The 22,442-nt window shown below is 43.1% G+C and overlaps 1 protein-coding gene across 2 annotated transcripts in view; it reads right to left on the bottom strand.

Moving 5' to 3' along the window:
* The window catches only part of SLC4A4 (solute carrier family 4 member 4), a 270,292-nt gene that overhangs the window by 34,429 nt on the left and 213,421 nt on the right, over positions 1 to 22,442 (bottom strand). For both annotated transcript variants that reach the window (XM_019534275.1, XM_019534276.1), the window contains exons 14-16: positions 16,692 to 16,762; positions 6,495 to 6,683; positions 1,062 to 1,175 (exon numbers count right to left, since the gene is read on the bottom strand). In XM_019534275.1, coding sequence (XP_019389820.1) covers positions 1,062 to 1,175; positions 6,495 to 6,683; positions 16,692 to 16,762 — 374 coding nt within the window. The remainder of the gene's footprint in view (positions 1 to 1,061; positions 1,176 to 6,494; positions 6,684 to 16,691; positions 16,763 to 22,442) is intronic.

Below are 22,442 nucleotides of genomic sequence, written 5' to 3'. Positions count from 1 at the left end.
CATGGAGAGGGTCCAGAGGAGGCCACTCGTATGATGAGGGGACAATAGGGCAGCCCCTATGAGGAGAGGCTATAGGACCTGAACCTGTTCAGCCTCCAAAAGAGAAGGCTGAGGGGGGATCTTGTGGCCTGTTATAAACTAGTCAGGGGGGATCAGCGGGGATTGGGGGAGTCACTGTTCTCTTGAGCACTGCCAGGAGTGACCAGGAATGACGGTCACAAGCTGGCAGAGGGTAGGTTTAGGTTAGATATCAGGAGGCGCTACTTCACAGTCAGGGCGGCTAGGGTCTGGAACTAGTTTCCAAGAGAAGTGGTGCAGGCTCCTACCCTAGGGGTGTTTAAGAGGAGGTTGGATGAACATCTTGCTGGGGTCATTTGACCCCAGTATTCTTTCCTGCCCATGGCAGGGGGTCAGACTGGATGATCTGCTCAGGTCCCTTCCGACCCTAGAAACTATGAAACTGTGAAACAGTGCAGTACAGGCCATGCAGACATTGGCACATGCTGAGGGTGCCACGACTCTGCACAGCCATCATGTGCCACTGGCTTCACACTCCCCCCCTGCATAGGCTTATATGCCCCAGGCCCCACACACCCCTAGGGTCAGCTCTAGTAGTAGCTATTGTACACTATAGTAGTCTATAGATCCAAGCTGTGGAGACTTTTTCTCACATACATGGACATATACAGGCCGTTCCATTAAAACCAGTGGGACCATATGTGGACTACCAATGACAATAGGTGGAACAAGCATCTGTCCTGCTGAAATCAGGGAGTGATACAGTTCAACATTATCTGGGCAGAAGTACTAGTCTGTCTGTTAGAACATTTATCAGCAGGATTGAGTAGAAGACATTCTGTACCAACTGAAATGAAGTTAATGGAAAGGATATCAATTTGTACATCTAAACAAATATATTTGTAACTGTCTGAGAAAACTAAGCCTTTCTGGAGAGCTTACTTTCTTAGTAATTGACAATGTAATACCAGGAGACAGACAAACTTTACACAAGGCATAAAATAAAGTGATGGTGGCCTTTGCAGAAAAGACCTTAAACATACCTTAAATTCACTTGGCACAATTAGTTTTGGTGTATCCACACCTACCAGAGCATCTATTCCACAGAAAATCAGAATGGACAAGATAATGGCAAAGTCACTGATGAGCTTCCTGGCCTGAAACAAAAGACAGAACAACAATAGCTAATACACTGTAGGAACAACCATTTTGTTCATGCTTTGGTTCCAATCTGATGCTCCCGGATTTCCCTTGCCATAGAAACAATGGTGCACTTTGTAGTCTGATGTCATATTTTAAATGTGCTCTGGTACTTTATTACACTGTCTGAAAGTCAAACAATTAAGCCTAACTAGAACTGCAAAAATAATCCCCAGGAAACAAGAAAACTTCTTCTGTGGACAACTGCCACAAGAATTTTCCCAAGCTGTCTTACTGATATTCTTCTGTTTTGCAGTAGCCAACAATCAATCCCCAACACAGAAGACTACTTACTTTGGAACCATTTCTGAAAAAGCTACAATACAAACTTATCAAGGAAAATGGTCTTTTATTTAGCAAGAGGCTTTCTTAGGTAAGACGCACTGGAAGACAGAGTGGTGAGAGATTTCCTTTGCAGATCTCCGAACAGCTTTCTAAATGAGATGCAAGATATTCATGGAGATTAATACACAGTAAGGCCTTTATGGCTAATGCTGTTGATGTCATTTGTCAGCTGTCAGTGTTAGATGCAAAACTAGCAGCTAGGATTAACAAGGTTGAGGGACACTGTCTTCATATGGAATGCATCTGGCACTGCTTTCCAAAAGGCCAATAATTTCAAAAAGGAAAAAATGCAACAATAAATAACTTCCATATGCTTGAATGAAATAAATGAGCTATGCTGTCTTTCAAGCAACACATCCAGTCCCTCTTCAGACTATGTGCCTCCTCCTATTCAGCTTGATGCACAACCCAACACATAGAGTTCAAATTTAGGAGAAGAGCCTTGTGAGAGGATCCCAGAACATTGTAGCTCACATTCAAGTGCTGCCAGGTAAGGCATAACCTCCAGCAGACAGAAAATGGATTTTCCAACTTAGATCAGCTTCTCTTCCAAGAAAGGCTTCAATAAGCTGATTGTAGGTTTTGTCCAGATATCTATTCATCAGTTCTTCAATTTCATTGCACGCAAGTTAATGTTACTCTGGCCCCGCAGTCCTACAGGTATTTTGTAAGGGTGCCAGTAAGTGGGCTGACAAGCTTCACAGCATTCTGCTTTGGGGGAGAGAGGCTTTTCTGTGCATCCTACAGGACAGAAACAATTTATGTGTGGCCTTAAAGTGCAGCTGCAGCGTCAGATCTGAGAAAGAACTTAGGCACGTGCTTATGTGCAGCCCTATTCTGGAACGGTGCTTAAGGACATGAATAAGGGCCTGAGTGACTGTAACATTGACTCACCTTAATGATCTTCTGCCCAGGAGAGTGAGGAAATTATTTTGGTCTTTATAAAAATACTCCTATTGCTTCAAAAGAAAATTATACACATAATTTTAAAGGAGAAGCAAGATTGAGGGGAAGGGGGGAAAACAGATAAAGAAATACAACATGTATCCTGGATTGCTCTGTTTCAGAAGGGATAAGGTTATTTATTCATAAATTGCTTCACTGGGTGCAACTACAAGATAGCAAAAAGCCAGGTGCTCCCCAAAAAACTTACTCCTGTTGCCAAATCTGACAAGCACTCATTACTTTGCCTAGCTTCACTACTGCTTTCATCCTGCATGGATACTGCAAGATTCAAGGAAGACCTTGCATTAATCTTCTCTTATTTGCCCAGTCAAAAAGTCAAAGATCCTTCCAGTCTACTGATGTCTTGGGACCAGTGTGCTTAAGGCACACCAGTTTCTGTAGCTAATGGCACTCACAAGAGTAGTGCAGCCAGCATCGTGTTCTGGCTGCGTGTGACTCCATAACCTGAATGACCGGTTATGACACTATAACTTGCTTCCACCTCTTAAGGGGGAAGTCATTTCTTTGCAAACATATTGTCTTGTTTCAACATGGAAGAGAACATGCTGAAATTGCTAGTGGTTTCACTGAGACCAAACCAAGCACACACAGAAAGGGTCTGACCATGAGAGAGCTACCAAGAATCTCCAGCTCTCAAGATGTAGCCTACCAAACTTTAATTATCCGAGTATTTATTTGTACCGTCAGTAAATGTGTAATATCCCATCAAAGAGGTGGAAATATGGCCAAAGACAATGCTGTTTGGAGGACTGTTTATTAAGCCTTGACTAGCATAAACTATAAGAACATACAAATGCAGCAAGGGAAGTTTACGTTAGATATTAGAACAAACTTTCTCACCAGAAGGATAGTAAAGCAGTGGAACAGGTTACCCCGAGAGGCAGTGGAATCTCCAGCTTTTGAGGTTTTTAAGATCCAACTAGACAAAGCCTTGGCTGGGATGATCTAGTTGTAGATGGTCCTGCTTTGAGCAGAGGGTTGGACTAGATGACCTCCTGAGGTCCCTTCCATCTCTAATTTTCTATTTATTCTATATAAATTTGATTTAAAAAAATAAAACCTAATCAACATAGTTGAATAGGTTCTGTGCACTTCAACAGTGACTTTGCAACCACTAAGACTTGCAGCCACTTCTTTATAGATTGAAGGACTAGACCTGTGTGTTGAACCAAGTTACAGACAGTACTTCTGTGACATTTTCACACACTGTTGGGAACTGAGCCAATAAACAGGTTCAGCTGAAATTTGTGGGCTTTACTTGCTGCCAGTCAGATTTGTGTGCATGGGTTTAAGTTTAAAAGTAGTTTAAAAGTCCTTTGAGACTTCAAGAATAATTATCAACTAGGTGAGGCTTTTATAAGCATATATTTTTTTTTAATCCATCCTATTTATACTGACTTGTATACTCACAATAATTGACAGGGTTTTCATAATCTATTCCCAACACTGTCAATGCCAGGTATTCAAAAATTATGAATCAGTCTCAAAAATCATGAGATTTTATCAAAATAATGAATTTGAGGCTCTTTTGCTTCCTGGTTTCTGGTTCTTTAGGGTTCATGTTTTCATTCATTTCTCTGCTTTCATCATGTTTAGACACTGTGAAAGCCGGGATTCTCATGCAATGACAAGATTCCCAAGAGTTGGCACTATAAGAAGAAAAAATCCAAATATCTCATAGGTAAAATCAAAGCGGCATAGAAAAAACTGACTCATTTTCTTAAATATGATTTGATTTGCAACAAAAATGGGATATATAATATTTAACTATAAACACAATATAGCAATGAAGATGTCATATCAGACAGTAAGCAAAGACAAGGAAACCGGAGGCAGGAACCTAAAAAAATGAATCCGATGACATTTTCAATTCGGATTCAATAGGAATCTTTAATACTACTCAATTCTTCTTTATGGCATTAAAGCAACAAACAAAACAAGCCACTGAAGTGAAAAGAAACTGAAGACAAATACTCAATCTGCATGCACTGTAGTTACTCCACTGAAGCTAATGGAACTATGACAACTTGATCCACCTGAGAATCTGATCTGAAAAATCTAGCTGGACAGATTTTGGTGCACTTTTTAATCCTTTTGTGTAACCTTCTCAGAATTGCTTCTGTTGGGCTTCTCAGGGTTTCATAGTTTCATAGTTGTTAGGGGCTGGAAGGGACCTTACAGATCATTGAGTCCACCCCCTCTGCACATGGGCAGGAAAGACTGCTGGGATCAGATGATCCTCGCAAGATGGGCATCAAGATGTTTTTTGAAGATTGCCAGGGTGAATGACTGTAGCACCTCTGGGAGAAGCCTGTTCCAAACCCTCAGCACACAACTGGTAAAGAAGTTTTTCCTTGTGTTTAGCCTGAAGCGATCTTCAATCAGTTTGTGCCCATTATTTTTTGTCCTCTCCTGGGGGACCTTAGTGAATAAATGCTCCCCCAAGCTCTGACATATGCCCTTGATATACTTATAGGCTGCCACTAAGTCCCCTCTGAGTCTTCTCTTCTCCAGGCTGAACAGTCCCAAATCTTTCAGCTTCTCCTTGTATGACCTGGTCTGTAGGCCTCTAATCATGCATGTGGCCCTCCTTTGGACTCTCTCAAGCTTCTCTACATCCTTTTGAAGTACGAGTCGCACAGGTACAAGAAAATCAAGCTACATTCCAGCCTGAATGAAATTTGTTTTCTTTTCATTAAAAAGAATAAAAAGTTCCCTTTTAATGTTACATCACTGTAAACATCAGCCTATCATAAATTCTAGTGCGGGCAGACATTCTCAGCAAAAACCTGTTTTGTTACAGAGAGGAACCTGAAACTAGCATGTCTATTTTCTTTTCAGTCTTAGCTCTTGTGAAATTAGGAAAGGCTGGATCTTGCCAAAGGCAGAAGTCACCATCCCATATATTGCAAACTATGGAGAACTGGGGTAGGACTTTTTCCATGTGTTCCCTTGCCATCAACTGTTATGATAGGTGTAGCTGGGAAGACAAAACAAGGAGCTTTTGTTGACCCACCTTGGCTCTGTATGAGTTGGCTGCAAGCCTGGTACACAGCCAATTTAAATCAATGGGAAGATTTCCATTGACTGTAATGCATTTTAGATCAGACCCTACAGGAGTAAATGGAATTAGGGCTGATACATGTATACCATGAACTATTCAGGAAGTGCACTGCAGCTAAGTTAATACTGTCTACCTAACCTTTACACTGACTTTTTTGATCATTCAAAGTTGGCAACCTTAACATTTGTGAGGCTTCCAGGTTTTCCTCTGAAGACAGAGAGCTGAATGAATCAATAGGTTTATAAGGAATTAGGAGACATAAGACTTCTTAATGCTGTACAAATAACTTCATTTTATTTAAGAAAACTGTTAGCTTATGTATTGACTGCACCTCCGTGACATTTGATAAGGCAATTTGTATTTGTGTGTTTGTGCCTACCACCCAAGACACTGTGGATCACCATATTATCTATCTATGTGGAGGGAAACAGCCCTCAGCCTCACTACCAGGGCACTGAAAATGGCTATTTGAGAATGCTGTTGGTTCAGTAACCTGTTCTGGTGAATTCTTGATACTTGAAGCAAAAGGGTTGAGGAGACATGCACCAGCAAACAGTACAACAGAACAGATCAGCTCAAAAGCCTCGTCTATATTTAGCTTTATTACCACTAAATATCCCAGACAAAACTTTCAGCTCTTTTTCTTTCTTACATGTGCCCTCCATAAATTGTAGAGCTTAAATGTAAGCAATTCTGTTACTTGCCTAAGCTCAGTAGTATTTTGAAAGACATATCTTCTTTCAACAAAAAGAGAATGCCCTCAGTGCATAAACTTGTAGAAAACCTTTGCCGCTCTGTGCTGCAGGTATAACAAAAGGAAGATTTGCAGACAAGGTTACAGTACTGTACGTGCTCCAGAGGAATAAGAAAATACACCTGTGTGAGGAACAGAGATACTTACAGTAGTTGGGAAATAGCGACTGGTCTTGAATTTCTTCAGGGCCATGGAGCAGGTGTAGGTACCAAAGAAGAGGATAAAAGACATGAGGCTGATATCAGGTACGTATCTGCAGTTATTGCCTATAAGCTTTCCTCCATATTTCAAGCACTCCTTCTTTGCCAGAGATGACCAGTCAATAGTACCGTTGAACTAAAGGGGAAAGAAAACATCTCATGAAGCTGAGCTTTGTCATGTCAATTCATGAAAATAGCAACTGGAATGGAGAATCCTCTGCTACCATGCTACAACCAAAGGATATGAATGTCTGCAGCTGTGTGCAACAATATAAGGCCGTTGACTGGGTAGCAAGGGAACTTTAACTGGGAAGTCAAAAGGGTATGCGTTAATTAAACAGCAAGACAAATTCTGAGCTCTCTAATATGGATTAAGTAGAAATGAAACCTTGTGCTATAGTCACTTTGCACAGCTCCTTGCAGTTACCCAGGAGGTGAAGAAATCTTCTCCAACAGGTTTTTTCCACATGCAATGTACACTGTTGATACCAACTAATAAAACAAACACCTTCACTTCATCTATATCTTTTTCCACGGGGTAAGAGATTGAACCTCTGCTCCTACCTCCACTAAAAATCACTGTCAAGTTGGAGAGGAGAAGTCTGGAGAAGAGAAAAAACAGAGGGGATTTAATAGTGGCCTTCAACTACCTGAAGGATAGTTACAGAAAGGAAGCTACAATGGAGCTACAATGATCGCAGTGGTGGCAGATGACAGAACAAGGAACAATGGTTTCAAATTGCAGCATGGGAAGTTTAGGTTACTTTCTCACTAGCAGGGTAGTAAAGCACAGGAGTAGATTACTGGGAGAGGTTGTGAAAATTCAGTCCTTGGAGATTTTTAAGACTCAACTAGACAAAGCCTTCGTTAGAATGATTTAGTTGTGGATGGTCCTGCTTTGATCAGGGGGTTGGACTAGACCTCCTAAGTTCCTTTCCAACCCTAATTTACTACGATTCAGCTTTCCTCTGTACTGACCAACACAGGTTAAGCTTTACTTACTGGCTGGCCTGGTGAAGAACCCAGCTGTATAGGTTGGCCTGAGACTTGACCTCAACCCTGGATTTTGTTGTCTCTTGCTCAGTCCGTTCTCCTGCCACCCACTCCTATCAAACTCCACTTCTACTACATAAGGCACAACAATGGCCTTTCAGTAAGAGGGTCCCTGGGCTCCTCCTCAGAGCAGGCCCTGAGACATCTTCATTCATTTGGACAGTAAGAGGCTACTGCGTCAGAGCAGCTGTGTGTTTCATTGCGGAGTAGCACTGGTCTCTCGGTAACTGAATTACAAACATCTCCCTCATACTGTTCTCAATTTTTATTGGCCTGGGCAGAAAATTAATAAGCTGCTGAAGTATAATTAATTCTGGATAAGTTGTAGTTCTACTGTTGTATTTGTAGACCCATGGCTGGGGGCTGGGCAGACTTATTATAGTGGCAACCCCTACTCACCATATCAAAGCATCATCAAAGGATACATATGTGGCTTTTCAAAAGGAAAGCATTGCCATCTGGTGTCCTCACCACATTCTGGTGGTGCTGCCAGTGTTTGGTCCATGACTGCATATTTATCAGAGTTACCCCTGCTTATTTCACAACTAACCTTCCATGAAAGTCATTCCACTATCTGCCACCTGTGGACATGATGAACAGCAGTACAGCTCTTCCCCACAGGTGGAGGAGGTGAAAGATTTTAGACTCTCAATGGCTGTGAAGGCAGATAAAGGCTGCACTGGAATGAGATCCCCTGTTGTCTTGTTCTCCTATTCGGTCAAGAGCCATGTAGAAGCTGATGTGCAGCAGCTTCTCCACAATAAAAGAAGTCAAGCACAGGCATCTTCCATGAAAACAGTTTTTCCAGCACATTCCTCAAGTCCTTTGGTGACCAGCTAATGGAGACAGGAGCAGGACTGTGAGATCTGGAAACTCCCAGTCATGAACTGGCATGAAGGCTGCAGTTACAAGAAGGTCTTCTAGCACGTGGATGCAACAGGAGTGTGATTTGGCAGTTGTAACTATGACTGAGCAGCCCTCTTCAGGATCCAGTCTGCTCATGCCACATGAAGAGGAGACTAGAAAAAGTACCCTAAACATAGCCTGTCTACCTTCTTCCTGACTAGATAGCTATATCCAATGAGATCAGATTACCATTACTGAGGTAAAAAATACCAGCAAAGAGACACCATCATTTTCAGGACTTGGAACCATTGACAACCCTAATAGTCAATGTCCAGAGTCCCACACTGCAATTGCGGCTCAAGAACTCAGGGGACACTACACCAATGTAGCTCCATTTAGCGAGATCCAGCAAGTGGGAGATCGGCAGCTCAAAGAACATGGAGGAAGCTATACCTTCTTCTGAAAGGGTAAACAGGAAGGAGAATGCCAACTTCACAGAGTTGGTATTGCCATTAAGAATGAACTCATAAACCAACTCAGTCAGTTCCCTATCAAAATTAATGAGCACCTCATGACTCTCCATCTTAAACTGGCAGGGACTCAATATGCCACAGTCATCAGCATGTACACCCTGACTCCTGATGTCACCAATGAAACCAAGGAGGAATTCTACACCAACTTGACCAAATCCTTTCTGACATTCTGGAGGGAGACGGACTTATTCTTCTTGGTGATTCCAATGCCAGAATTGGAAGGTATTCTAACTTCTGGAATGGAACCATGAACAAGGAAAGGTCAACTCTCCCTCTTGACCAAATGTGCAGATCATGGACTCACCATCACCAACACCCTGTTCTTCCAGAAAAACAGGTACAAGACATCATGTCAACACCCATGATCTAAGCATTGATACCCGATTGATTCTCATCATCCATCCCTGGGATCACAAAGATGTCCACATCACCTGATCTATGCTGGGAGCTGATGATTGCTGCACTGATCACTGACTCATCCACTCAGTTAGATCACTCAAACTGGCTCCCAAACAATGGCTGCAAGAGAAGCAACGCCAATGGCATATCAGCATTGAAGGACTCAAGGACCCAAGCAAAAGAGACCTCTTCCACCAGTGCCTCAATGAAACACTGGTAAATTCAAATCAACAACAATGGGAAAATGTCAGCAGTATGTGCATAGCCCTCAAGGCCAGTGTCATCAGTGCCTGTGAAGTGACACTTGTATTCTCTACCAGAAAACATCAAGACTGGTTTCATGAGAATGACTGGGAGATTCAAGGGCTGATCAGTAACAAGTACAAGGCCTTTTGTACTTGGCAAAATGATACCAACTCCAAGCAAAAGAAACTGAATCACCAACAAGCCAAGGCAGAGGTCCAAAGGAGGAACTGTGATATGAAGAACAAATGGTGGAAAGACAAAGCTAAGGAGATTCAACATCACACTGACACCCATGATATGTGCCATTTTTTCAGTTCCACCAAAGCCATCTATGGTCTGAGCACTCAGGGACCAACCCCTTGAGACCCAAGAATGGGTCTCAAGAATGGAAGAGACCTCATCAAGGAAAGGGGAGCCATCAATGCCCATGGGAAGGAGCATTTTGAAGACCTTCTCAAAAAGAGACTCTGTTGTTGATGAGAGTGACCTCAACTCCATCTTGCAACACCCGATCAGAGATGATCCTGGAATCCCTCCAACCCTTGACAAGGTGAAGAAAGCCATCAAGTAGATAAAGAATGACAAGGCATCTGGAGCAGATGGAATCCCCATAGAAATATTCAAGCAGGGAGGAAAGGTGCTCACATCATAGCTTCATACCTTCATCTTCAGGATCTGGAATGATGAAGGAATCCCAAACAACCTCAGATTGCCAAGAGTGCCATGACTGGGCCAATCTTCAAGAAAGGGGACAAGTCCAACTGTGGAAACTACAGAGAGATTGCCTTGCTGTCCACCACATGAAAGACCATTGCAAGAAGCCTCCTGAACCATCTCCTTCCACTTGCTGAAGAGCTACTCCTAGAATCTCAGTTTGCATTTACAGTATCAAGAGGAATAATTGACATGATCTTAACAGGTCATCAGCTGCAGGAGAAATACCAGGAACAACATAAGCCTCTCTACATGGACTTCTTTAACCTCACAAAAGCTTTTGATTCTGTCAGCTGAGAAGTGTTTTGGAGGATCCTTCTGAAATACAAATGCCCACCAAAATTTGTCACCATTCTCTGCCTGCTCCATGACAGTATGCAAGTGGTGGTTCTCAGTAATGGAACTATCACAGATCCCTTTGAGGTTAAAATGGGAGTTAAGCAAGGCTGAGTCATTGCTCCAACACTCGTCTCAATATTCCTTCCCATGATCCTATATCTGACCACCAACAAGTTTCCAGCCAGAGTGGAGCTAAGCTACCAAATGGATGGTAACCTGTTTAACCTCAGCCAACTCTGAGCCAAAACCCAGACCAAGCTGCCCACAATCTTTGAGCCCCAGTTTGCTGATTCTGTAGCATGTGCTCATTAGGAAGCAAACTTTCAGGAAATTGTCAACATCTTTACCAAGGCATACAGAAAAATGGAACTGACGCTTAACGTTTGGAAGACTAAGATCCTCCACCAACAAGCTCCTAATGAACAGTCCCCAGCTCCAGTAATCCAGATCCATGGTGAGACTGTGGAGAACTTTGAGTATTTCCTGTACCTCGGAAGTCATCTCTCACAGAAGGCTGACATTGACGAAGAAATCTAACACTGCATCAAATGTGCAAAGGCAGACTTTGTACCCCTGAAGAAACAGATGCTTGAAGACTGTGACATCAGATCCAAAACCAAGTTCATGGTTTATCAAGCAGTCATGATCCCCACCTTGCTGTACGGAGTTGAGATATGGACAATGTGCAGGAGATATCAAGTTGTTGGAAAAGTACCAGCTGCCTCCAGAAGATTCTCCGAATCCAGTGGGAAGACAGACTCACCAATGTTAGCATCCTCCTGCAAGCAAACACCGTGCTTACTGCCGCAATGATTAGACTCCTGAAGGAAGTTTTATTCTCCCAGCTCAGCCAAGGCATATGCTAAAGAGGAGGGCAGAGAAAATGCTTCAGGGGTATCCTCAAGGCCAACTTTAAAAAATGCAACACTGATGTCAACTCATTAGAGAGTATTGCCCAGCACTGCCCCAAATGAAGGAAGAGTCTGCTAAGGGATCTCAGTACTTTGAAACCTCATGACAGTAACAGGGGATGGAAAGGCAGGAGCAGCAGAAATCACGTGTCGTGAACCAAATCAAGAATCCAGCGCCGTCCACCCCACATGAAAACACATCCAAGCTGCAGTAGGGTCTGTCAATCCCAGATAGGCCTCATCAGCCATCTTCAGACACATAGATAAGCCGATCATGGAAGACAATCATCCTCAACTGAGAGGGACTACCAAACAAGAAGAGTTTTACTGTTAAGCCAAGCTGGCCCTCACACACTCCTAGTCTTACGTTGAACACAAGGCTACAGTTCAGTCCTGGATCCCTTCTATATATTTACCATATTTATGAGAATCCACAACAACCCTGAATTTAAAATGACGCCCCTCCCCCCCATAATTAGATACATTGAAAAATTATAAATTTGTTGTAAATTATAAATTTAATATAAATTATAAATTTGTTTTCCATATATAGAATCTAATTATTGGAGGGTCACCTTAAATTCATCCCCACCATTGATGTAGTGAGAAAAATAGTGGCAGGGAGAAGGCAGTGGGGGGACAGTTGGTAGGGGAGGTAGTAGGGATAGGGATGGGGGTGTGGGAGGCAGAATTGGGGGCATAGGCGAGGGGCCACCACTGGGGAGGTACAGGGGTGGAAAGAGACTGTAGCAAGGGGAGATGAGGGACGAGGCTGGTGGGGAGCAAGGGGCAGGGACCAGGCAGGGGCTGAGACAGTGTGGGGACAGCTGTGGCTCCAGGTCAGAGTTGGAACCAGGTCAGAATTGTAACCAGAGATGGAGACAATGGGGAAATGGGAAGAAATAAAAAACCCTCATCTTGGATTTGAGTAAATAAGGCATTGTAAGACTTCAGGTTACCAGTGTTTGTAGACTGCACAGTATTTATAAAATACCATCACACTCTTACCACAAAGTGTATATCCCACTGTTCACACTAAATTGCAAAAGGCAAGGATTCAAAACACAATTCTCCTTTCCAACTCTGTATCAGGTCTCATCAGGCAATCTGCCCAATGTATGAAACAGAGAAAGGAATATAAATGTGCACATAGAGCATTAGAATAAGCTTGTGATTCTCTTCCCAGCATGTGTAGTGAAAGCTGTCATAACGATACTTGGTCCACTCAGAATCCAGTCAAATTTTTAAAAAAATTAAAGGTTTCAGTTGTCTACACCTGTGCTCCAGCCTCCTGCTAATTTTTAGTTATAGAAAATGTAGGCATTTCTTATTGCAACACTAAGCATGGGAACATTCCAACTGGAACATGATCCACAATAGGTTCACGTTCCCTTTAGCAACCCACAAAAAGCAGTTGCTTAGAAGTGGAATAGTGAACTAAGAGGTCAGTTAAGCCTTACTAGAAGCCTTGGTATGCATTAAAACTGAGGGCTACTTACTGCTGGTGGGTATACAACCATGATATGTGTCTACTATTATCTCCTATATGATGCATATACACTAATATACATCTGGTGTGCCATGAAACATTGAAAGCTGATCAAGTTATGCTAGGAAGCTGCTCACATCAAATTTCAGCCTCCTCAGCAATCTTTGTGAATCCAGAAAGCTGCAGCTGAACCAAGGCATGATTTTGCTGACACTAATGGGGAGAGGAAAAAAGACACTGTCCTCATCTGACAAGGTGTTATTACGAAATTTGCTTTCTCAGCATTTTTTTTCTCTCTATGGCAGCAAGAAGCAGAATTTGTCACCCATCAACTGGATTTCTCCAGATCTGTTCTGACTACTAACTTTAGGGTAGATAGACAGTAGGTACACACTTTTAACCCAGGGAGTTACCTAAATAACTGAGGCTCTGTGTTTACCTCCCTCTGCACCACTTTTGAATGCATATTCAACAACAGATAAATAACTAGGTCTATGGACTTGCTTAGCTGCATAAATGAACACTGTACAGTGCTCACTGAACAGTTAAAGGATTTGGGTTATCAAAGACCTGACAGAAACCAAATGGATATCCCCCTAGAGCTTTATCTCATTAACACTGCATCAGAATAAGGCAAAAGATTGTCTGCAGAAGCATTTGCCATTACTTAAATCATTTGTCTGGCTGCCACTTCGAAACAAGTATACAAAAGGGCTCCTGTTTTTCAAAGAAGCAGAGCCAGTGCATGGATTTAAAATAGGCAATTTTTCTAACCATTTGCACTGGCCTTTGCCCCCAAATCAGGATGCATTTTTGAGAAGTTCTCTTTTCCAGTTTTGAGATTGAGGTTAGGCAGGCTGCGAAGCACCAGAAACACAGCACCTAGACCACAGGATGTTTTCCCACCATGGCTGGATTTCAGCAGAAACACCTCAGCAAGAGTTCAGCACAAGTGGATTGATGAGACATGTCATTTCCTACGTAGTGGGATGTCAGCTATAAGCAGCATCTGAAGTTATTTCACTTTGTCACAGTACATATTAATACTCAGCATCTCTCTAGCAGAATCTATCATAGAACTGTCATTACCATTGTTAAGGGCATCTTCGTATGCCCCTGACAATTTGTTTTGCCCTTAATCCTATACAGGTATCTTGATGTCTTAGGAAATATCATGAAAAGCAGGCCCTTGGACCAGCCTCCTGTCAGAAGGACACTGACCTACACTGTCACGTGCAAGAGGACCCTGGGTCCTGCATCTCGCTCCCCAGAATGTTAATCCCCAAATGAATTAAACTCAGTTGCTGAGGAGCCACAAGCTTTGTCCATTATGCCAATATGACAAGCAAGCTGTGACCATCTTAGCTCAGGCACTGGAGTCTGCCTGGTGCAAAGGCATACTGTGCAGAGCCAGCTCTGCACATCTTGGCTCCAGACCCAGAAGCAGTATAACTGCATTAGCACACTGTTGCCTTCTCAGCAGACCTCACTAGGATGAGCACAAAACTGACATGGCTTCTGGTTCTGGAGCTCGATCAGGTATCTCTGCATACACTTACATCCAAGGTCACATCCACACTGACTGCCTACCAGCAAAGCAACAAAACCAAAGATCAATAAATGAAGCACTAGATAGTATGGGACAGTGTACAGGGGAACTGGATGAGACCCCAGACATGTAGTCTCTCTTTCATGAGACCAGCCATGAGACTTTGCCTCCCAACCTCTATATGCCTTGGGTATCAAGCTTTTTAGAGCTACTTTTTCTTTCTCTCTCTCTCTTACTCTGCATATGTGCAGTGTTCACTTCAGCAGAGACTATCTCAGTTGGGAGTTCTCCCTGCCACTGAAACACAAACAGTAATAATAACAAAAGCTCAGCTGGCAGCTCAGCTTCCCCATGTAACATTTCCTGTTTTAAACCACAAAGCATTTTCTATTCAGGAACAGAGTTTTGAAACCATAAGGTTCCATTTCTTTTCCTTTTCAGTTTTTAAAGGAATATAGAACTGAAAAGGGTCTCTTCAGTCAGCCCCATTCATTCATACGCAATAGTTTACACAATAAATCTTCCAAATCCAGGCACACACATGCACACTGCCAATCTGACCTAGGAGAAAATTCCTTCCTAGTCCCCAGTTTAACAATTTGTATGACTGAGCAGAACAGCAAGATTCTCTAAGCCAGAACCTTTCAGGTTTTTGTCCCTCTTCCAAAAGTTTGTTCCTCTGTGTAAATCTTGCAAGCTTACTGCTAACTATAGCTAATTAACACAAAAATGGGGGGAAAGGAGCTTGTAAGGGCAGAATTAGCACAGGGTCCCTATTAATATCTTTGCCACACTGACCCCATCTGATCTGTGCAGGAAGATTCCCTCCAAACCTTGAGATGACTCACTGACTTTCTGGGGAAAAAGGTCAACCTCCAGAGATTAGCCTGCAAGAATGGGGCCTGCTTTCAGGAAGTCGTGAGCAGTTTCCCATCACAGGGATAAGCAACACCATCACACTTCTCATTGGGCAACAGGTGATTCTGTGAGGATTTGAAAGTGGCCACATCTGTTATTTAACTGGTGCTCTAACACAAGAGAGAAACATGAGGCACTTAAGAGACAGAAAAGATAACTTGATCCTTGTCCTCCATGTGCGTTTTAAGATGGACAATTAAAATACATCAAACTTGAAATCCTGCAGTCAAAATTATTTAAGTCTGTACATATCTTGTGAGTTGTAATAAAGGATACCATTTATAGTGCTGCAAATGACTCTAAAGCACTATATAACAAGAACAGACCGAGGTACCATAGTATCCATAGCACAGTGCTACAAACCAGCTGGAACTGTAACAAGGACAGCTCTGAAGCACTTCACAGGTGACACTTTGGCTGGCAGGCGATTGAGGTATATATTACTGAAGCACTACAAATTAAAAACACTTTAAAAAGGCAGAATTTTAAATGCTCTATATAGTCTTCTGTCCATACCCAGAGGTTCAGATTTTGGGGGTATGCAGAACTGCAGTACATTTAATGCAACAGTGAAGATGAGCTAATGGCTGGTGGCTAAATGTTGCTAAAAGAAATGAACTTCTCTGTATGCAAATTACTACACGCGTTTCCAAATGCCAGTAAGGGTCCCTACTGTTCAGAGGTACATTTAAATTAAAAACCAGTTGTAAATGGCTGGATCTACATTATCACAGTTATGAAAGTCTGAGATAGGAAGTTGCACTGAAGTTCAACCTTGCAAACTTTATCCATGTTAATATACTGGGAAGTCATGATCACAAACAGCAAGTTATTGAAGGTCATCAATTTCCAAAGCAAAACTGAGTAAACACTAAACAGGGTGATAGTAAATAGTATTTTCCCCACTAGGATTTGGGACAGGTGGCTTACATAAAAAAAATAAGGAGTGCTGATTTCCTTTTTCCCATTTTAAATGGGACTAGGGTATTACTTGAAAGTGTTTCCTTTATTTGTTATTAACTTTTAATCCCTCCCTCACTTCTTTTTGAGATGGCAAGCAGTGGGGGGGATGCCCATCTGTTTCAACCACAGGAACTGAGCAGTACTGAAAATGGCATTCCCAATGCCTACCTTAAGTCTCACTTACCATCTCAGCAGAGGAGCTAGTCAACCAGGTAGCTGTTGGCTCTGTTGTCTCATTAAATAGTGAGCTATTAACTGCAAGAAAGACAAAGAATGATTACTGTGAATGTAGTGCTTGAAGAGCAAAGAATGAGAACAACCTGAAGTTATTAAATAACCTACCACTATAGCTCTTTAAAATAGTATCAGGTACAGACCTCTGTGCTCAAGCTAAAAGCACCTAAAGGAACTCCTGTGAAATAGAGGATCTTAAGTTTATTATTAAACCTGTATTACCTTAAACATATAATCACAATATAATCATAGCACATTACTTTGCTACTCACATAAGTAAACTGTAGAACTCCCTTGGTATTTTGCTGTTAATTCAGAAGTAATAAAGTACCCACCTATTCCAAAGCATCCCCAAAAAATCCAAATGCATTTTAGCTAAATATCTAAAAAGATAAATAGGTGAAGGAGCAGTTGATAATACTAGACAGGAGACAGTGAAAGCACCAACTTCTGTTGTGGCACGTCCATAATCTTTTAGGTTAGATTATGAACTTTATTATTATAAGATTATAAACCAGTTGGGTTATAAGGCTCACTTAGATAGATAGCCCTTTCCTGACAGTGATATTTTTAAGTCTGTTTCCTTTTTCATTTGAGTTTTACAAATACTTTTGAAGGATACAAATATTTCAGTTCCATGAAAATACTGGATGGAGTAAATCTTGATTCATTACAGAAACTGAAGAGGTATGTTTTTGTTTTAAGGTTGCAACAGCAAGGCAGCCTGTACAATTAATTAAAGGGTTTCCAGTCCCATGTCAAGTGAGTCGTCATCCTTCTTGTGAAAATATGATGAATCTATGCCCAAAGTATTGCTCCAGATATTGAAAATGGGTTCTCATTCCAATCACATTTCATCCCTCTTAATACAGACATGTGTAGAAGTATGTTTGAATTCCAGATTTAAAGCTTGATATTTATTAGTTGGGATGAAATCTGATCACAAAAAAAATGTACCAAGCCATGAAATGGGAAAGGAAGATGGAGACATGCATAAAAGAAACACTGCCCCTCTGTAAGCTAGAGAATTATAAAGCAAAATTATCAAAACAACCACCCGCCCAACTACCCCCCGCATCACCACAACCACCAGTGCTGGTGCCTTTTATCCCTCATCACTGATTCCTGTCCTCACCAATTGCTGCAAGTGACAAATTCGGTGGCAAAAGCAGTGCTAGGGCAGCATAAAGAGCTGGGAAGGCTGGGGTGGGAGCAGGCAAAGATGCAGGATGCACAGAGCAGGACAGTGAAAAGGGTTGTGCCAGAGTGAGCTGCACTGCAGCAGGTGGTGGGGACCTGGGGCAAACCCTTTAGATTGGCACTGGTGCCCCTGTTACCCACACATACCCACACCTTCTTATACTTCTACTCCACTCCTCCCTACCACCAAGTTACCACTGACATCCAAGCTCCACAGGCTGGGTGCAATCACTCAGTGGGCTGGATCTGACCTATAGGCCATTGGTTGCCAACCCATCATAAAGCATACAGCAAACACCTCATTCTACCCATTTCAAGATCTGTGTCATGTCCTGTTGCATCCTACATACAGGCACAGCAGCTCAGGCAGCAGGTCTTTTGTGCAGAAGAGTTTGTATCCTCTAATCAGAAACACAGGAAAGCTGAGTCCAACAATTACCACTGTGCTATCATAGCAAGCAGTCAGGATTAGTATTGAAAGAATTGATATCTACAAGTGATAGTCTTTTAAGCCTGAAGTCATCTCAGCTGGCAAGCAAACTGTCTCTGATTCATGGAACATTGTTTACACCTTATGCTTCAAGCCTGAAGGACCTGTCTATCTGTTTGCTGTGCTCACTGCCCTCATATAAGAAGAATTTATAAAGTCAGCATAAGCTAAAACCAGTATGTAATATCTCTTTTTTGTTTTTCCCTTTCCTTCTTAAGGAGAGCGCGAGAGGAGGATTTTTCTTCCATTTCCTTCAATGTTATTCATGGGCCTAGAACTAAAATCTCATCCAGCCCCACTTCTTTCTTCCCTGTGCATTTCCAGGAGACGGTTGATCTATGGATTGAGGTGGATGGAATTTTTAAACAATGAAAATACATTACAAAATGATGTATGTTTTTGTAGTTCATGCATGCCAAGAATGTAAGGATGAAGCTCTCAAAGTGAAGTCCTGGTCAGGGTCCTTTGACTGGCTCCTTGATGGGGAAGGTTATTGACAAGGGCTGAACATTAGCCTCCACAACTGTGTCTGAGGTCTTGCTCCTGGGAGTGGCTCACAGTTGTTTAAAGACTTCAGATTCCTGCAGGATACAGGCTGAGTAACACATGCTCTCCCTTGCTCCTGACCTTAGTTGGTCTCCTGGACCAGGTCTGCAGACTGTCCAAGTCTCGGTCTGTACAGGAAGCCTTGGCCCTAGGCTCTTCTCCTGGTCCTGGTCTTGGCTTGTTCCTGGTTTGAGGCTTGGACCCTTGCAGTGGGACAAACCACTTACGCCCCAGTTTCCTGATGATCCTCATGTATGGAGTCCTGCTAATGATTTCAGAAGCATTAACTAGATTTAATGTATACCCTACTTCCTTGGTCCTCTCAGACAAAACCAATTGTACTTGAACTAATAGAAATGTCTCTATCCTCCTGCCTGTAGGTAGTATTCATTTCTATTTTGCCCATGGGGAAGGGTGACCACATCTCAAAAGGTTCTCTGAGCTACAGTCACAATTTGTCAATGCACCAGTCTGACAAATTGTGAGAAGGATACATGCAGGGTTTGAATTATACTTTGATTCTTGCGGGGTCTGCAAAAAAATGGGCTGCCCATTTTTATGCCCTAATAAAACCAGAGGATCCTCCCAGGTTATAATTTTCAAATCTTACAGGGGGGGTTGTTCTCATCTCTTATGGGGGGACTCAGCCCACACAAGCTTCCCCATAATTTGAACCCTGAATATATGCCATCTGCATGGGATGGCATGAGAGCACAAGCATTCAACACAGCCCATGCATGAGCCTCAAACTGCACGGCAAAAGAAAGAAAAAATGGAGGAAAGCCTCTGAACAGCATTCACCCCTGTCACTGGACAAATGGGAGTACCTCTGGTAAACAGGATGCACAGTTCCTTATCTAGCTTTGAGTTGCATTTAATTTAAATAGGGAAGACAGAGGGGAAATTATCTGGGGCCAAAAAGTGAATTCAGGAGAAAACTATGATGAAGAAAGAATACAAGGGAGAGCAACAGTCCCAGCTGCACATTGGCAGATAAGCCCTTCCCAAATCAGCCAATATACAACTCAGTGGCTCAGAACACTACAGAACTAGCAAGATCCATGAAATACCCCTCCTGAGCCTTCGGAAGCTGCCATATGAAGAGCATAGGGTAACAATAGGTAATGCAAATACATCACTGATTCAACAACTCTGGCACCAAATCCTAACTGCACCACAAACAAGAATGGCCATAAAAGTAATCAATCACAGCATAAGCAGAGAAAATTCCCTTAACAGCTGAGCAGAGCAGTTACAAAAAAAATAATCAGTAATATCTGTGTACGTGCTCTGGAAGAAATGGAGGGGCAAGATATGAGAATTAAAAGTGCCCGAGCATCATGTGCATCAGTGTCCTCCACGCTGAAAAATGGCGGCAGGGCACTTTGAACCAAAGCTCATCGAACAAGCTTTAGTTCAAAGTGTCCTGCCACCATTTTTCACAATGGAGACACTGATACATGTGACAATAGAGTCTGTTGAGGCGAGTTAATTTCCATGCTCCAGCAGACTTGATTAATCAAGTCTGCTCCAACATGCTGGCTCCCTGCATGTGTATAGGAGCCTTGTATCCCTATGCCTGAACCTGCTTTACAAACCAGCATTACACCACTACCATCACCAACAGCTTTAGTACCTCTCCTGGTATGTTTGGTCCCCATAATGTAAGACATTTTCTGCAGTATAAAAAACCCCCAAAAATTTCATAGATTTCATAGACATTAGGGCTGGAAGGGACCTTGGAAGATCAGAGTCCAGCCCCCTGCCCCAGGGGCTGGAAGATCATAGGATCCCAGCAAGATAAACATCCAAATGGCTTTTGAAGGCGTTCAAAGTAGGTGCTTGAATCGCCTCCAGTGGCAGTCTATTCCAGACCTTGGGGGCTCACACAGTAAAGAAGTCCTTCCTTATGTCCAGCCTGAAATGGTCATGGAGGAGTTTGTGACTGTTTGACCTTTTCATCCCTTGGGGTGCTCTGGTGAACACCCCTGACAAACTTATAGGTGGCCACCAGATCACCCCTGAGCCTTGACTCTTCCAGACTGAAGAGTCACATGGCTCTCAGCCTCTCACCATAAGGTCTGTTTTCCTGACCTCTGATCATGCGCGTGGCTCTCCTCTGGACTCTCTCAAGCTTCTCCACATCCTTTTTGTATTGTGGAGCCCAAAACTGGATGCAGTACTCCAGCTGCGGCCTCACCAAGGCCGAGTACAACAGGAGAATGACTCAATGGGATTCAACTGAGAAGCATCTATGGATGCAAGCCAGCATTTTGCTCACTTTACCAGCTGCAGCATCACATTAAAGGCTCATGTTCATTTTGTGGTCAATCATGAGCCCCAAGTCCCTGTCACCTGTAGTGCTAGTCAGTGTAGCACTGACAAGTCTGTAAGGATGCTGCAGGTTTTTCCTCCCAAGATGGAGAACCTTGCATTTTTCAGTGTTAAACACCATCAGGTTCTCGTCCGTCCATTTCCTGAGCCTGTCAAGGCCAGCCTGGATCACCCTCCTGTCCTCAGGTGTGGATGCTTTACCCCAGAGTTTGGTGTCATCCGTGAACTTAGCCAGTTCGCTTCTGATACCAATGTCCACATCATTAATGAAAATGTTGAATAGTGTAGGCCCAAGGACAGTCTTGAGGGACCCCACTGGTCACAGCACACCACAACGATTGACTTCCGTCAACCACCACCCTCTGGGTCCTACCACGGAGCCAAATCCCCAGCCAGCAGATCGTGGTGAGGGAGAGGCAGGAGGAGGAGATCAAGAGTGTCATTTGAAAATCAAGGGAAGTAATTCTTCTGTTTTATTTGGCAATGGTAATGCCTCCCCTGGAGTACTGCACCCAGGTTTTGGCCCCGCATTTCCCACAAGATGTGGACACACTGGAAAGAGTCCAGCCGAGAGCAACAATAAGGATTAGAGGCCTGGGAAGTATGACTTAACGAGGAAAAGCTGAAAGAGCAAGGATTACCACATTTACCCAAATCCAAGATGACTTTCAATTTAAGACAACTCCTCAATTTGTTATAATTTTCCATGTATATAATCTCACCACTACAACATGGAAAACAGCAGCAAAAGGGCATACAGTGGGGAGAACAGGTGGCCCCACCTGTCCCCATCCCCCCACCTTCCCCCTCTGCAGCCTGCACCCCATGGTGACTGTACCACTTGCTACCTGCCCTCCCAGGCTCTCCCCCTTCCTGCAGCCTCTGCCCCCCAACTCCTCCCCATAGGCTCTACCCCTTACATGTTCCACTCAGCCTCTGCCTCCTACCTGCTCACCCACAGCCTCTGCCCCCAACCTTTTCCCCACGGCCTCTGCCCCCCTTTCCCTCCACCAAACTGCTTACGGTTGAGTACAGCTCTGGTTTCACTCCCTCCAAGGGCATGGAGCGCATGGAATCCACGGTCCCTGTCCAGCCATGCAGCAGGGATCTGGGGCTGCAGCAGCCTCCACC

The sequence above is a fragment of the Crocodylus porosus genome, unplaced genomic scaffold (genome assembly GCF_001723895.1).
Source record: "Crocodylus porosus isolate Cpor-Errol unplaced genomic scaffold, CroPor_comp1, whole genome shotgun sequence".
NCBI lineage: Eukaryota > Metazoa > Chordata > Crocodylia > Crocodylidae > Crocodylus > Crocodylus porosus.
The sequence above is the reverse complement of the archived record's forward strand: the minus strand, read 5'-3'. Positions and strand labels throughout refer to the sequence as shown.